The following is a 16002-nucleotide window of genomic DNA, read 5'->3' as shown; positions in this document are numbered from 1 at the left end:
TAAGGGTGTCAAAAACACAAAAATAGTGGGAAAAGGGTATCTATTTTGCGAGGAAAATTACGTGTTTAGGGTCGAATTTGGGGGATGATAAAAGAAAATAAAATGCTTTTTGAGACCCCATGGTCGCGCATGGTATCCACTCGTGAATGGAAGTGGCCCCCCGGGAACCAAGAGCATTGTAGATTAAATGCCTTGCTCATGTTGCTCACGGGCATACGGTAGGTGCCGCGGCCGGGGATTGAACGTTCCATGTACAGCCAGACGCCTTAGACCACTCTACCACGGCACCCCCTCTGTTGATGTTGATGGTGGTGATCGATCCAGCTGATGGTGATTACAATGATTGTGTTGATGATGATGATGGTGGTGGTTGTGGTAGTGGCGGTGGTGATGATCATGATGGTGGTGGTGGTGGTGGTGCATTGTGATGATGATGATGATTGATTAATATTTCTTACTTGTCATTATCTATGATCGTTTTGTTTTTTAATTCATAACTGCTGATTATCATATTTTGTCATTTTTACATCAGGTCATGGTGAATAATTTTGCTCATCTTGGTTTCTATTCTGTATTATTATTAAAATGAAGATAATGTGAAAAATAATAAGATAGGCCTATTAATGATACTAAACAATTTTGATAAGAGCTTATATCAACTCCACATTATAGGCCCATTTGAAACCATTAAAGGACAAGTCCACCCCAATATGAAATATGAAATATTTTCATTTTCTCGACATTGTCATGTGAAATGAAGTTTCATTCCTCCCTGAACACATGGAATTGCATTATTTTAATATTTTGTGCTTCAGGCAAGGAGGTCCTAATCGTCAAATTCGTAAAAATTGAAATATTGTATAATTCAAACAATAAAAAACAAAAGAAATAGTGAGTGAGTGACATCATCGACTCTCTCATTTGGATGTAACTGGCTCGTTCAACTATTTTGTTAAAAATAAGCGAAACTTTGAAATGTCATAACTTTCTTATTTTACATCCGATTTTGATGAAATTTTCAGCATTGTGCTTGTCTGATTTTTCTCTATTGATTCAAATCAACATTTTTCTGAGGTGGACTTGACCTTTGATGTTTGACTTATACGAACATGCCCGGATCGACTAAAAACTACCGTATTTCATGAGTGTACATAGATCATGGAATTTGAAAGGGATTTCCAATTCAAAGGCATTGATACACGATGACATGCACCCCATCCCATAAGAATAAATAAGTGATGAATAAATAAATAATTAATTGATTAAATAAATGAAAAAATAGATAAATAAGTATAGAATAAATAAATATATTAATCTATTAACTAACTAATTAATTAATTAACTAATCGAAAAATCAATCAGTTAATTAGTAAGGTGTCCTTTTCAGGTTAAGGCTCATCTTGGGTTCAAAACCTTCCATTTTATTAGTATTGTTTTTTAATTTGGTAAACGAAAACTAAATTGGAGGGACCCGCAAAATTTAGAAGTAATTCCCCGTGCTGCAAGCTTCGGTCCTATACCATTTTTAAAATTTGATATTACGTTTTTGAAAATCAATTTTTAAAAAAATACTGGAAATAAGGAATATAAGCACTCAATCATTCAGACGCGCATCCAAGAGGGGGCCGAGCCGGCCCCGCCCCCCCCCCCTATTTTTGACAATCTGCAGAAAAAAGTGTACTTTTTTAACTTGATAGAAACTATGAAAAACAGAAAGAAAAGTAAGAAAGAGGTATCATACCCATGATGTGTGATTTACAGCCTTGTAACGGCCGGCCCGACCCCGAAAGAAAACAAGAAAAAGGTGAGGGGAAGAATTGGAAAATAGACTATATAAAAATTTTCGCTCTCGCTTCACGCTCACATTGCTGTTTAATGAATCCCATTCAAGAGGATTAAATGGCACTTATATATCCAGTTCTGAAATCAATTTGCACACAATGTTTTAGCTCGCACATCAAGCTTTTATTATTTTGTTTGATATACACAAATTGTGTATATATCAAAATTGTCACCTCGCGCTGCGCGCTCGCATTGTTTGAATTGTGAGTTACCTATCCTCATTGAAAATTCCTACCTAAGATTGTCAAAATGCTCATTTATAATGTCATTATTTAAAAAAAAATAACCTCGTGCTTTCCGCTCTCATTTATTGTTTGAGACACACAGCTTGATCTTTATTTAAATCAAAACGCGCTTAGTCTTTTCCAGGTCGGAATATCAAAAATTTTGAGCTCGCGCTTCGCACTCTCATTATTTAATTGGTGATACTTGTATCCTCTTCATTCATTAATCACTAAAAAACAGTCCTAATTGAGTCCCTTTTCACGTTACTATAATGAAATTTCGGCTCGCGCTTGCGCTCGATCGCATTTTTTAGTTGGATACTTATTTTTTTTTCATGTTTATAAAATCTCCTCAGAATCTTCAGGTCTAAGGACATAAAATATCAAAGAATTTGAGCTCGTGCATCGTGCTCACATTATACAATTAAGATTACATGAGCTACTATCTTGTTTATAACAATAAAAACTAACATATACTTAAAACTTAAGTATTTAGTTAGGACTATACCCCCTAAAAAAAACAAAAAATCAGATCATAGCGGCCAATCGAGAAAAATGTTGGTGAAAATATTTTTCGCCCCCCCCCCCCATTGACAAAATAAGCTGGAATTGAAGTCAACCTCTTTTACTCTCAATCTTTCTTTCACTGAATTGCGTTATCAATGATATGCTATTTTCAGTTAATAGTTCTTATGCATTATAATCGATTTGAATTGGGGCAGTTATGTATATGGGATTTTTTTCAGGATGAGTGATTGCAGACTGAAAAAAAGCTGACTTTCTTTTCGATATATCCTGCACTTTTTACATTGAGGCATGCTGTGCTGTGACGGAAACAGGATAACCGAAGAATAGTAGTACATTCTAAAGTTCATCAAACTTTCCCTGTCCACAAAGTCAACATCTTTCCAAAGAGAAAATACATTTGATCAAGCAAAAAATGACTATTTGGCTTTGCTTCCTCCATGCCTTCTCATCAACGTATATATGAATTTATTTGCCCCCATTTCCGTCAAATTTTTACCAAATCAGGTAGTGAATCAAAATGATATTCTTAAACCTGTTGACTTCATCAAGTCCGTTGCCAAAGCAAACAAAAATTAAAGTTTGAAAAAAAATAATGGAGAAAACAAGTTCTTTGGTAGGGTACGCATTGGCGGCGGAAGCCACAAATTTTAGGAGGGGACAACCCAAAAAAAATTTACAAGCCAAAAAAAAAAAGAAAAAAAAAAGGTTTTCAATCCAAAAATTTTTAAGGGGGGACGTAGGAAAATAAATTGACAAGCCAAAAAAAAAAAAAAAAAAAAAAGGTCATCAACAACAAATTTAGGGGTCCCCCCCGCTTCCGCCGCCTATGAGGGTACGAAATACCAAACAGCGTTGTCTGATGATTGTTCTTCTTCTTAGTTTATGAAACAAATAAAAAGGCAAAAATAGTTCTTTTATGATGACTTTTTTTTGGTTGTCAAATTATGAAGAGAAGGAATCGAACCCGCGGTTGAAACCCCTTTCTACAGGGCTAATCTTTGGCAAAAACGGGCATAATGTAATGACAAAAAATGCTTTATTGCTTTGAATACTTACACAGTAAAAAAAATAATAATAAAATGATATTTTTTAAAAAGCCTGACATCATGCACTAGCCTCTGTGCCATTGTAAAACTTGTTTAAAAAGTTTAAACAAGTATGATTCAAGTTCGGAGCTTTTCTATCTGAGACGTGGTGGTAAAACACGTGGTCATTCCTTAAAGCTAGAGAAAAGATATTCGCGTCTCGATGTGCGTAAGTTTTTCTTTGCTAACCGAGTGATAGATGTGTGGAACAGTCTCCCAGAAGATGTAGTTACTGCTTGTTCAGTGATTGCTTTTAAGAATAGACTGGATAAGCATTGGGAGAAGATTGCCTATGACTTTGAGTAATTTTCATTTCTTGTGTGTTTCCATGAAATTTTTCACTGTCTACGATATCCCTGCCATAAGTAGCTCATCTGATTTTGTCTGAAGGAGAGCAGCAATAGACATTTCTACTTTGATCGATGAACAGGCTTCGTCCTACAACATCTTTGGAGTAAACTAAACTAAACTAAAGGGTTAAAATAGTAGTTGTTATATAGTGACGGGCTTGAAATTATAAACAACGTTTTTACAGTGTAGCTAGTGATCTCATACCAAATCCTTAAATTGGCACTCATCGTAAAGTGAAATGACGTCATCGGTTATTCTATTGTTTGCTTATTTTCTTTTTTTATAGACGCGACGCCAAATTTGCGTAGAGAGAGTATACGGCTAGCGGCAATCTCGTGTAACGTAACGGCCTCGCGTGTTCTAGTCAGTTTCAAAGCTGTAGATTATTTTTTACTTTAATATACCTCGCTTTTGGCTCCCCGTAAAGGGGTTTAAATAGAAAAATGAGTGGTGACAAGATCGACATGAGCCTTGATGATATAATCAAAGCAAATAAAGGGAACCGTGGTGGTCGAGGAGGAAGAGGAAGAGGTGGTAACCGTGGCAGAGGACGAGGTGCCGGTGGCGCTGGCGGAGGACGTGGTGGCCGAGGAGGCCGGGGTGGTGGAGGCAGCGGAGGACCGATGAGAAGACAAAGAGGTGGCGGTGCTGGCAGACCGGCGCCATATTCACGGGTAAGAATTGCGTATATGTAGCAAAAGTGCTATGTGAATGGTATTCAAATATGTCTATAAAAATGTAAATCTGCCAATGGAATGAATGGATGTCTCTTTAACATGGTTAAATTTAAGAAATTATGAATATGATCATGATTCAAAATCATGAACTGATGAAGAATAGGGGCCTGGCATGCCTGGGCCTGGGGGACTGTGTGATTGTGAACATGTTTTCGTTACTGTCAATTTTGTCCTGCTTGATGCTTCATCAAATTTTTTCAGCCAGCGCGGCGCCAAGATGCGGATGAATAGGATTTCTCCTGTGTAGGTATCCTGTCAGTCAGTGTCATAACTTTGAGGTCGATTGTTAATTTCAACTTTGGCAATTCACATGCACTCCCCCAGGCATAAGGCCCCACTTAAATTGAAAATAAGAACATGGATAAGGTTTACCTCAAGCGATGCTCATGCAAGATCTACTCCACCTAACAGAGCATCTAGCCCGTGAACTCGCTGTGATATTTCGAGTGACAAAGGTGAGGTGGGATTTTATGGGGGGATTTATAAAATTCATGCAACATCATGATCTTTAAAAGCAGTTAAAACTAATATTCTTATACTTTACATTAAGTTTCACTTCTTTTCCATGCTTCTATCAGTCTGATAAAAAATGAAGTTGTATCCCTTTTACATGATTTAGGGCTAGATCTTTCAGAAGCAAATTAGAAATCTCTGGGGCGAAAATTTCAGGATTTTTTTTCCAGGTACATGCACACGAATGGAACGCAATCCCTGGCTTCATGGAGAGTAAGCACACGTTAGTGAATGATTTTTACTCTCTAGGAGCCTCCTGGTTGGATTCTGTGGAATGCACAATTATATGCTAGGTCAAATTAAAATCAAATGTAATTTACCAAGAATGAGAGATCTACATGTACTACAAGAAGACTTTTACACCGCATTATCTGCAGCAAATAAGACTCAATCTAGTATGAAATGTGTCAAATTTTACACAAATACAGGAAGGCATTGAATTTGGATGTGGAAATTAGCAAGATCTAGTCTTATGTGAGAAAGATGAAAAAATTAAAGAACATGAAGAAAGGGGGGGGGGAGAAGAATATTGCTTCCTTACTCTTACCCAGGGACAGAGTGTAGAGCTGGCATTTGATTTGTTGGTGCCAGAATGAGATTAACATCAGATTGTGTTGCATGGGTTCATGGATTTCTCTTCCAGTACTAGTATTTCAGAGTTTCATATTTTAGCCTCATCTAGGGATTTTGTAAAGACATGGTGTTCATGTTAAAAATCATTGCAGATTATTATGAATCATCAGAACAAAATTACAATCCTGATCTATGTCAATTTGTTTTGCCAATGTAAGTATAGATCTACAGATCATGTTGGGTTTTCAAAAAGAAAATTGTAATATAAAATGTTATTTTGAAGGGGTCTTCATATATTTTGCTTGTTTTCCTTTTTTAGCCAAAACAGATGCCTGATCAGTGGCAGCATGATATGTACAGTGAAGGTGGAGGTGCAATCAGAAGACAAGGATTATCAACTGCAGCGAACGGACCTGGAAAACTGCTAGTTTCAAATCTGGATTTTGGTGTTTCAAATAATGATATTGAGGTAAGTTACATTTCATCGTAATGTCCCTTTTTATTTAGTGGTGGGGCTCTCGAAAATTACTTTCCTTTCATTTCCATCTGTAACTTGGCAGTTTCTATACCCTTTCTTAATTTCATAAAGACTTGATGTACTGTACATGTGCTTAGAAGAAAAGATGAATTCAAATGGTTGTCAGTATGAACTGATTTTATTGATTATGACTTGCTACTCTGTCAAGTATTCATTCTTAATGATCATTTTATTTGTTGAGTACCAGTGCCAATATTTGAAATGCTCAAGCACATGTCTATTTGACTTACAAGTAATTTACTATAGAACAAGCCAGTTTAAAGACAAAATGCACATTGTGGAAACATCCATTGTATTATTTTACTGCTTCACTGTCAATGCAAATTAAGTACACCATGCTATTATTGCGGTTTTCAAATTCACTTTTGTGTGACATTATAAAATCTGTGCTTCAGTAAATACAAACAGTGACAGCCTGCAGTCAGAATTTGAAAGTAAAAGTTCTTTCAAGTCCTGCATTCCTCATTAGCTTCTTATGATATTCTCTCTCAGGAATTGTTTGCAGACTTTGGTAGTCTGAAGAAGGCAGCGGTACATTACGACAGGACGGGAAGAAGTCTTGGTACAGCAGACGTTATCTTTGAAAGGAGAGCAGACGCTATGAAAGCAATCAAGCAGTACCATCAAGTGCCATTAGACGGTGGGTATTCATAATGCTTCCATGACTTTCGCTTCAGCTGCAGTATTCCTGGAAAGGGCTGGAGGGGTCATGGTCAGGTTTTATAGAGCGAGAGAGGTTTAGTTTGAGATAATATTATGTTAGAAGAGGTGATAGTACTAAGAATCAGGTTAGTTTTATTAGGTTTGGCATTAGAGTTTCCATGACAACAATGAAGGCTCACACATGAGACCTACATGCATGCCATTATGGGCACATGAAAAGGGATATATCACTATTCTGGGATACTGTTATTCAAATTTCATTGGAGTTAAATTCTTCATGTGTAGAATTATTGTTCTACGAGGTTGGTATACTATCGTTAAAGCTAAATTACAGTAGTTGCAGTAAAACACTCATTTCGTGAGAAAGTCTGTAAAACCAAGGTTAAGTATTACTATATCATCGTCGATCTAGATCTGGTACAGTTACATAAACTGAACTTTGTGAAATCATTAAATCTAAGCTGAAAAACAATCACACTGAAGATCGCCAACACAGATAGGCACATGTGGGACAGTGTATATGATATTGCTGGAATAAAGACCCGACGGAAGTGCCCGAATCTGCGCTTATTTTGCTTATTTCTCAGCAATTACACAATTTCTTCCAGAATCCTGTGGCACATATTTGTTATTCATATTACAGACACTTGAGTGGTCATTATATTGGATTCTGTAAAAGTCATTTTGGGATTGTTACTAAAACTGGCATTTACCTTTAATTGCATAAAGTTTGCAAATGTCTTTGATGACAGCCCACTGAAACTACAAAATATACTGAATGATCAAAATGACATGTCAACCATTATCGCAATATTTTTATGAATCATGACTATGATGCAGCACAGCTTTTTCTTTCATATTCACTTTAGTGGTGCAGATCTGCAAAAATTAGTTTAGGGCTCATGCTTGATTGAAAATATCACTGATATGATTAATTTTCTTTCAATTGAATATGGTAGCAATATGTTAACTTTTCTTTTCATATTTGCCCCGTTGCATCAACAGGTCGACCGATGAATATTCAGTTAGTTGGTTCAGCGACTGAGCTAGAGTCAAACCCAATGCAATCAAGACCGTAAGTTTACATCTTTTCCATTTTGTCCATTCTCCTGTAGTTGGGGTATTTTGTAAAGGCCTGCTTTCTAAAATTTTATTTTTAGTATTTATAATTGTGCAAGAATATGATCTAATTATGACATCAAGATTTGAAGAAAAGTTTTTTTTTCCTAGACTGGAGAAACAGAGACAATACAACAAAATATGTATTGTTGAAGCTATTTTATGGGCAACATTTAGATAATTTAGTGTTCATTCAGTCCCACCAATTGTCTTTAAGGTCAAAACAAATAATTTGTCAATTTTGGCAAATATAAAGGCGCAACAAAGGACGCTCATGAACTTTTCTTATTCTAGTCGTTCTAATCGAGTCATCAAAATTTGAAGGGTTTTATAGGCCCTTGCAAGCATATTTGCCCTCTTGTATGTTATGAGGAGTACTGAGAAAGATGTGTCATTTCACACAGGCTATGTACATTGTAAGCAGTTTTGTATTATTGCCTAACAAATCTCAACAGATTGAGTAAACAGGAATAACAAGTGTAGGATTTTCTCAGATTGAAGAATAGCAGTTTGTTATCCACCCTGTGATTGTTTTCGAAACTTGCCTCTTGGTCAAAACTTTATGGTTTATTTCACAGTTGTCTTATCTTTTTTATTCTGTTGGGATTTATAAGGCAAGAGTGTAAAAATGCTTGCACATCCTGCATATATGAAAGCAAATATCCAGGGGGTTGAGTCCAGTATGATTAGCATTAAGTACTCTTTTTCTTAAAACCTACTCAAGCTATATTCCTTCAAGGAGATACTGCTATTCTTCATTTTTTTTTACCTTGTTTGCCACATCCTGTTTTGAGATTAGCTTAATAGGCATTCCTTTTGTTGTTTCTAAGAGGTAAAAGTGTATCAGTACTGTCTTTAATCCTGGTATAAATGTGCATTGAATGCCTATAACAATCTTTGAGGTGGCTGGACATTGATGTTGAAGAATATACACGGACACACAGGCTATGGTGATATATCCTGCCTAATCTCAATACCATTTTGAACAATGAAGTCACTGAGTATATATGTTGTAGGTTGTTAGGGTGTGGTCTTTATTTTGGCCTTTCACTTTGGAGTATTCTAACACAGCATTATATTAATGTGCAGTAAGACTATGGGTCAAAGACATACTTGCTAAGGTACATGTTTATGGTTATGACTAAAATTTCGACAGTCCATACCTTGTTGGCCGCCCACTTCTCATTTTCTTCATGATGAGGATGAATAGTGTGGCAGGGTTAACCCTAAATAGACTGGGCTATTTCGACACCTAAGAAGACTGGGGGGGGGCTGATTCAGCCCCCCCTTATGATCTCGGCCGTCGATCACGCGATCGCGACGAAAATTAGCACACGCGTTACCAATGGCATTATCTACAAAACTATAACATTGAATTCTGCAAAATATCTCATGTCTCATTAATTATGCTAATTTATGCGTAAAATCATAAGTTTGCTCTAATTAATAAAATAATGCCCCTGAAATGCTAATTTTTGTTTTACAAACTCTAGATAGGCATCTGATCAAATTGATTTTAAAAAAAATTCAAAATCACATTTATTTTCTTATGTATTCTATTGTTTTCTAAATTTCTTATGTATTTCTTTGTTTTTCGACTTTTTGTTTTTTATTGTTTTTTCAATGGAAATTGTCGGGGACTTTATTTTGACCATAAACAAGATAAAATTAATTGATTTTAAGCAGTAAAAGATAAAATAATGATACATTTATGAATTTTGGCTAAGAACACTATTTGCATTGGATTTGTACACAAATTCACGTTTTTGAGTAATTTTGGGTCTGCATGCACTTACGAAATGTTGCGTAATTTCGGAACCGCGTATCCGGGGGTCACAATTTTGGTCTCAAAAGTTGCGCGAGACTTGAAAGTAAAAAGTCAGCGAGCAACGCAGTCAAAAAATTTCGCGCGGCGGATTTATCGCGAAAAATGTCGAGGGGGGGGCTGAATCAGCCCCCCCCCAGTCTTTTTAGGGTTAAGAGATCTATTAAAGTCTGCTTAATATCCCACATTTTAATGAAATGAATATTTATTTATAAATATGTAACTTTCACATTTTTAAAGGTGAGGCAAGAAGTTGCAAGGGTTGATATGAAATGTAGAAGAAACAAAGGATATGTCTATTGTAATTTTAATGGGAATTTCACCTTTTTGAAGGTGAAGTGAGAAGTTGCAAGAAGCACCATCATATGCAGGAGATGGGTTGCCATTTTAAGAGCACAGACACCTGTAGATCAAGTGCATTATGTAAATATGCAGAATGATATTCCACCAATCATTGTGTAGTGTTCAGTCATGAAACCTCTGTTTATGCTCTTGGAATTTAAATCATGCACTTTTAGACAGTTAACAGTAAGGTCCATCTTCTTTTTTTTTTTTAATGCAGGAGACAGCAAGCTGGAGGAGGTCGAGGAGGAGGAGGAAGGGGGGGAGTCCGTCGGAATCAGGGAAACTACAACCAAGGAGGCTACAACCAGGGGGGTTACAACCAGGGCCGAAGGGGCGGAGGAGGAGGAGGCGGACGAGGGGGAGGAACCAGGGGGCGTGGAGGCCGAGGGAGAGGAAGGGGCAGGGGTGCTGGAGGTAATAGACCCACACCAACTGCTGCCGAATTGGATGCTGAATTAGATGCGTATAACTCACAGGTTAGTGTTTGCTCATTAACTGGATGCCCCATTCATATTGTTTTCTGAATCAAATTATTACGGGAGAGTCCCCATTTTTTTAGGAGAACTGTAAAACTTCACAGAATCCTGAAAGAATACATAATTTCTCGGAAAACAGAATCTTACAGGCCATAAAAAAAATTAGAGTGAAACATTGGGAATGTCAAATCTGATTCCAATAAAAATAAAAACTGCAGAAGTGAAAAATCTGCCCATCAAACCTGTTCACAGTGATGAGCATGTATCTGCTAAGATATTCTGTAAGATTTTCACTACGTACAATTGCTTTATCAGTTTGTTCATGTCACTAAAAATGTAAAATGATATGTTTAGAACAGCAAGCATTAAGGATTTTGCAAGTTATGAGAGAACTGAAAATTTTGATCACTACATTAGGACAAAGTCAATCAAACAACAACCATAGAACCGAGTATTCTCAGAAATCATGTAAGAAGTATCAAAGTTATTGCATTGTCCTTAAAGATAGATGCCTGGAAGTCATTTAGCTGATAATTCTGTTTTGTATTCCATCTTGAGGTCGAATTTTATTCCTATTCAACCCTCCATGCAGCTTTGGAGGTGTATGGGGGGGGGGAGCTTGGCATCTTTTTATCTGTTTGTTAGAAGAAAGAACCAAATAGACCAATGCTGATTTTTTTTTTAATACTCTTAATGAATTGAAACAAAAATAGTCATTTTGTAATGTCAGAAAGTAGAATTTTAGTGATTCTAATATATGCATTACATATGCAATTCTAATTCAATTTGACAAGGATAACCAACTTTATCTGTTATGTATTAAAGTATAAATGACAGGAACAGTGAGATGATAATAATAGTGATAATAATTGGATTTATATAGCGCCTTTTCCAGAGGATACAAAGTGCTGTTGATTGCATAAGACAAGTTAAGATTTATGGTTATATGAGTGTGTTTTGAGATGTTTTTTGAAGAGGTCAAGAGAAGAGAGATTTCAAAGAGATGGAGGGAGTTCACACATTTTTATTACCACCTTTATTTTTGTAATGAAACACACATGTAAATAAATTTATCTTTGCATGCATACACTATTTCACCAGTCGATATGTTGTTTAAAATAATAATTTCTTCGTTTCTCCCTTCCTATTTCTTTTCTTGTCACAGATCGATAGCTAGAGAGTGCTTGGATGTATATACCACAACAGTACCATATCAGACCCAGATAAGGATGATCGGCAAATTTCCTCTTTTAATTATTTTGTATAAAAAATCAAACTAGTATTCCATTTTTAAACAATATCAGATTACTGTATCCATTTTGTTCCTACAAGCCCAAGATTTTTTTTTTCAATTTTATGATTTTTCTATTAATATTGTACTTTTTTCGATGATTGTATATTTTATATTGGTCTAAAGCTATGTAACATGCAGGACTTGGACTTATAATTGACAAGAACATGTGGGGTCGCCCTGAATATCAGTCCATTGAGGCATTACATGATTTATATACATTCTGTACAAACACATTTAAGATGATCAGACCGTGTCACACAAACTTTTTTGATGGATCACTGATAGCATGGAATGATCATACCCCAAGCTATGTGTCACAGGTAATGTGATATGAGGAGAGCAGTATTGTCTGGCATTTTGTTACTGTTAAACCAAAACCAAAGTGCGAGTTTATTTTCAGTGATCTTGATTAAATTGTGAATAAGAATTTACTTGCACATCAAATGTTTTGTTAGCAATATCTTCGATATTTCTGCATATTTCAAGTTATTTGCTAAAATGGATGATAAATGTGTTCAAAATTTACGAATTGTATTTTGTATTCTGTTTAGCTTAAGAAAGAGCTTTTGACTCCCCAAATATTGACATTTTATGATGATTTTGCATTGCAACATTCAAATTAAAAAATCACTTTATGTTTCAGTCTTAAGTCCTCAAAATCAATTAATAAGAGTGGATTTGAACAAAACAGCGCCCCCACATGGCAGATCAGCATTTCAAGCTTGGAGGTTTGTTTGAACAAAACAGCGCCCCCACATGGCAGATCAGCATTTCAAGCTTGGGGGTTTGTTGTGATCTAAATACCATATGGAAAGAAATTAGTGTGATGTACAGTACCTATGATAGGTAATATTCTAATCTCTGTCACTTTGAATGTAATACATGCATATGTGATCGCACATCACCAGCTGATACGTGTATTTATGTTTATATTTAAAGGGGAAGTTCACGCTGAAGAAAACTTTGTTGTAAAAATAGCAGAAAAAATAGTAAAAATATTGGTGAAGGTTTGAGGAAAATCTGTTAAAGAGTAAGAAAGTTATTAGAGTTCAAAATTTGGGATTTGTGACGTCATAAACGAGCAGCTGCTCCATGTGTTATGTAATATAAAATGTATGAATTTCAAATTTTGTATGGTTCCTGATGACTTAATTTTGTTTTCTTTTCATGATCGGGTGTGAAATGATTTGTCTATTGTTATACAAAAGTTACAGTGAAACCCATTTTCAATTTTCTGAGAAAATGACATTTCATTGATTTTTTACCATTCGCTATGTAGGAATGCTGCTCGCATATGACGTCACAAGTCAAAAAATTGAAATTCTAATAACTTTTTAATTATTTGATGAATTTTTCTCAAACCTTCGGCAATATTTTTTTATTATTTTTTCTGCTATTTTTACAATAAACTTTTTGTCAGGGTGAACTTCCCCTTTAATACTACATCACACCGTCTTTAAATCCATCATTTGTGAAGAACATTAGAAATACTGTCCATTATTGAATTTCTTGGATCATCTATACAAAGTAAATACGTTCTGTGATTTATTCACTGCACTGCCTTATATTGTTTGTCCCTTTGTCATACCATACTTGTTAAATACTCGGTTTGCTACGTTGGGACTCTTCCAGCTACATTTAGGTGCGGTTTGTCAGGGGACTAGTCTGTTTAAAGGAAGTGTAACATAGTGAAACCTGCATGCAAGGCTAGATGGATTGCCGACCAGGTGGCCATTTTATAAAGCCGTTTGTTAAGAGCGACTTTGATGACAACAGTTGAACCTTATGTGCTAAACCATTGCCAATGAACATTTTGGTGTATACCATTCACCACAAGAAAGGATCACCAGCCGTCCTTTAAGTCGCTCTCAACTTATGGACAGCTTTATGAAACACCCACCGGACCAAACTGGTACCACAGTACTTTTATACTCTAACCTGATTGGTTCCCATTTTCAGAACTGACCAGCTTTCCATCTAGCACAGGCAGTGTAAATCACAGATCACAATGTCATACTCCCTTTAATATTGTCTTTGTATGATTCTGGGCTACCAATGGCTCCTGTGTAGGATAAATGAAGAGATATGGCTCCTGTTGTGTTAATATATATAAGCTATTGTAAATATTTGTCCATTTTCCTGTACAGCAGGTTATTTTTTTTTTTTAGTATTATATCTCACACAGAAAAAAAAAGACAAAAACCTTTTCGGGTAATTTAGAAAATAATATTGTGATGTTTGTAGTGTACCTTTTTATAAAACAGTTTTAAATCGTGTTCTGTACAGACTTGCTCTGATCCGAGATGTGGATGTTTTTTAATGGTAGCACATGACATTATTTTTATTATTCAAGGGACAATACATGTAAGCAAGACAAGAAGGTGCTACCCTTTTCTCTCATTGTTTTCCCTTCAAGTGTACCCACATATGTCTGATTAATTTCCAGATGACACATGGGATACTAGCGCTATTCTTGTCTCACAGATTTCTAATAAAAAAAATACCAGAATCGGACGACTAAGGTAATTATCTATTCTAGAGATCTTAATGCATAACCAAAGTTTGAAATGCTATATTAAGGCAGATTATTATTATTATTCCTATTTTAATGGTGTAATTGACTTGGAATGTGTTCGTAGAAATTTAGTTTATAACAATCAGAGGTGCCGTTTACCGATGAGGAAATGGTGTTAATTTGTACCACAATACTATACAACTAATGAATGTTTACGAGTGAAATGGACAGAATAATTCATGAGGTGAAAGATGAAATGATCCATTCAACGAGACACAGCCGATTTGAATGGATCATTCATTTCTTTTTTTCACCGAACGAAGTATTCTGTCCATTTCACATGAAAAGTACATTCTTTACTTTGTTTATATGACATCTAAAATAGAGTCTTTTTCATATGATATTTATGAATTTCGATGCAAAATATGCTCACGCAGTGCGAGCTCAGTCTGTTGATTATCACGTATATACAACTGCCCGCTGCACACGAGTGGTTTACTTGAGGTGCCTGCAGTCTCGGTGCGCGCTTACAATGGACAAGATCGTATGGATCCAAAATGGTACTGTTGATGACGTCATTGTAAAATGGGCTGGATGATCGATATAGAACAACCAATCAAATGACAAGGATCTATCTAGGTGTCATATAATACTATCTACCTTTATCCTGTGAATGTATTTTTGGAGTTTCTTGTGTTTTTCCTCTTTTTTATTTGAGGCTCGACCTGTGGTGCATCACGAAGCTGTTCTTCAATTTGTGCATGACAGTTTGAACAACTTCAACATGAACTGCCATAATAATGAGCCCAAATCTTTTCCCTGGAATGTTGTTATAGCGTAATTAAAGTCTCATTTGAATTGTAGAATATAGTTTTGCCTTCACACTGCAAGTGTGATTGAACAGCTGTGTTTGTCAGCTTTCACCAAAAAAAAAGAGAGATTGGGAATGATTGAGAGAAACACTCTTTGCTTCATTTGATTGTTACCTCATGTGTAACTTAATGCCGTAATCAATTCTCTGAAACAACCCTATGTGTCATTCTTACACTCAAGACCATGAAATATATATTCTCTTATTCTATTCTGAGATAATTTCTTGTGGTATAACCCTTGTTTTATCCTTGTAAATTGTGGAAACATTTGTAACAAATTTATTTTCGTCTATGTGCTACTTTCGGGAACCCCCATCCAACCATACTTTTCTCAGTAGCAGGGGGAGGAATGCTGCAAAGAGAGCAAAAAATTATTTTTTAATTGAAATCGAAACAGGGCATTTTACATGGTCTAGTGTATATTTCATACCAGTTCCTTTAAATAGATATAGGTCCTGTATCTGCAACTGATAAAAGAATGTGGTATTTATGAACATTGTGA

General features: G+C 35.8%; 1 protein-coding gene across 1 annotated transcript; it reads left to right on the top strand.

The window, feature by feature from the left end:
• Window positions 1–4341: 4341 nt before the first annotated feature.
• LOC121423226 (THO complex subunit 4-like) lies at window positions 4342–12927 on the top strand. The gene is made up of 6 exons (XM_041618545.1): window positions 4342–4704; window positions 6173–6322; window positions 6884–7031; window positions 8060–8129; window positions 10561–10819; window positions 11985–12927. Exons 1-6 carry the CDS (start codon window positions 4474–4476, stop codon window positions 11994–11996), a joined length of 870 nt encoding a protein of 289 aa, XP_041474479.1. The 5' UTR covers window positions 4342–4473; the 3' UTR covers window positions 11997–12927.
• Window positions 12928–16002: the final 3075 nt, after the last annotated feature.

This window comes from Lytechinus variegatus, chromosome 10, assembly GCF_018143015.1.
Source record: "Lytechinus variegatus isolate NC3 chromosome 10, Lvar_3.0, whole genome shotgun sequence".
In the NCBI taxonomy this organism is placed as follows: domain Eukaryota; kingdom Metazoa; phylum Echinodermata; class Echinoidea; order Temnopleuroida; family Toxopneustidae; genus Lytechinus; species Lytechinus variegatus.
The sequence above is the reverse complement of the archived record's forward strand: the minus strand, read 5'-3'. Positions and strand labels throughout refer to the sequence as shown.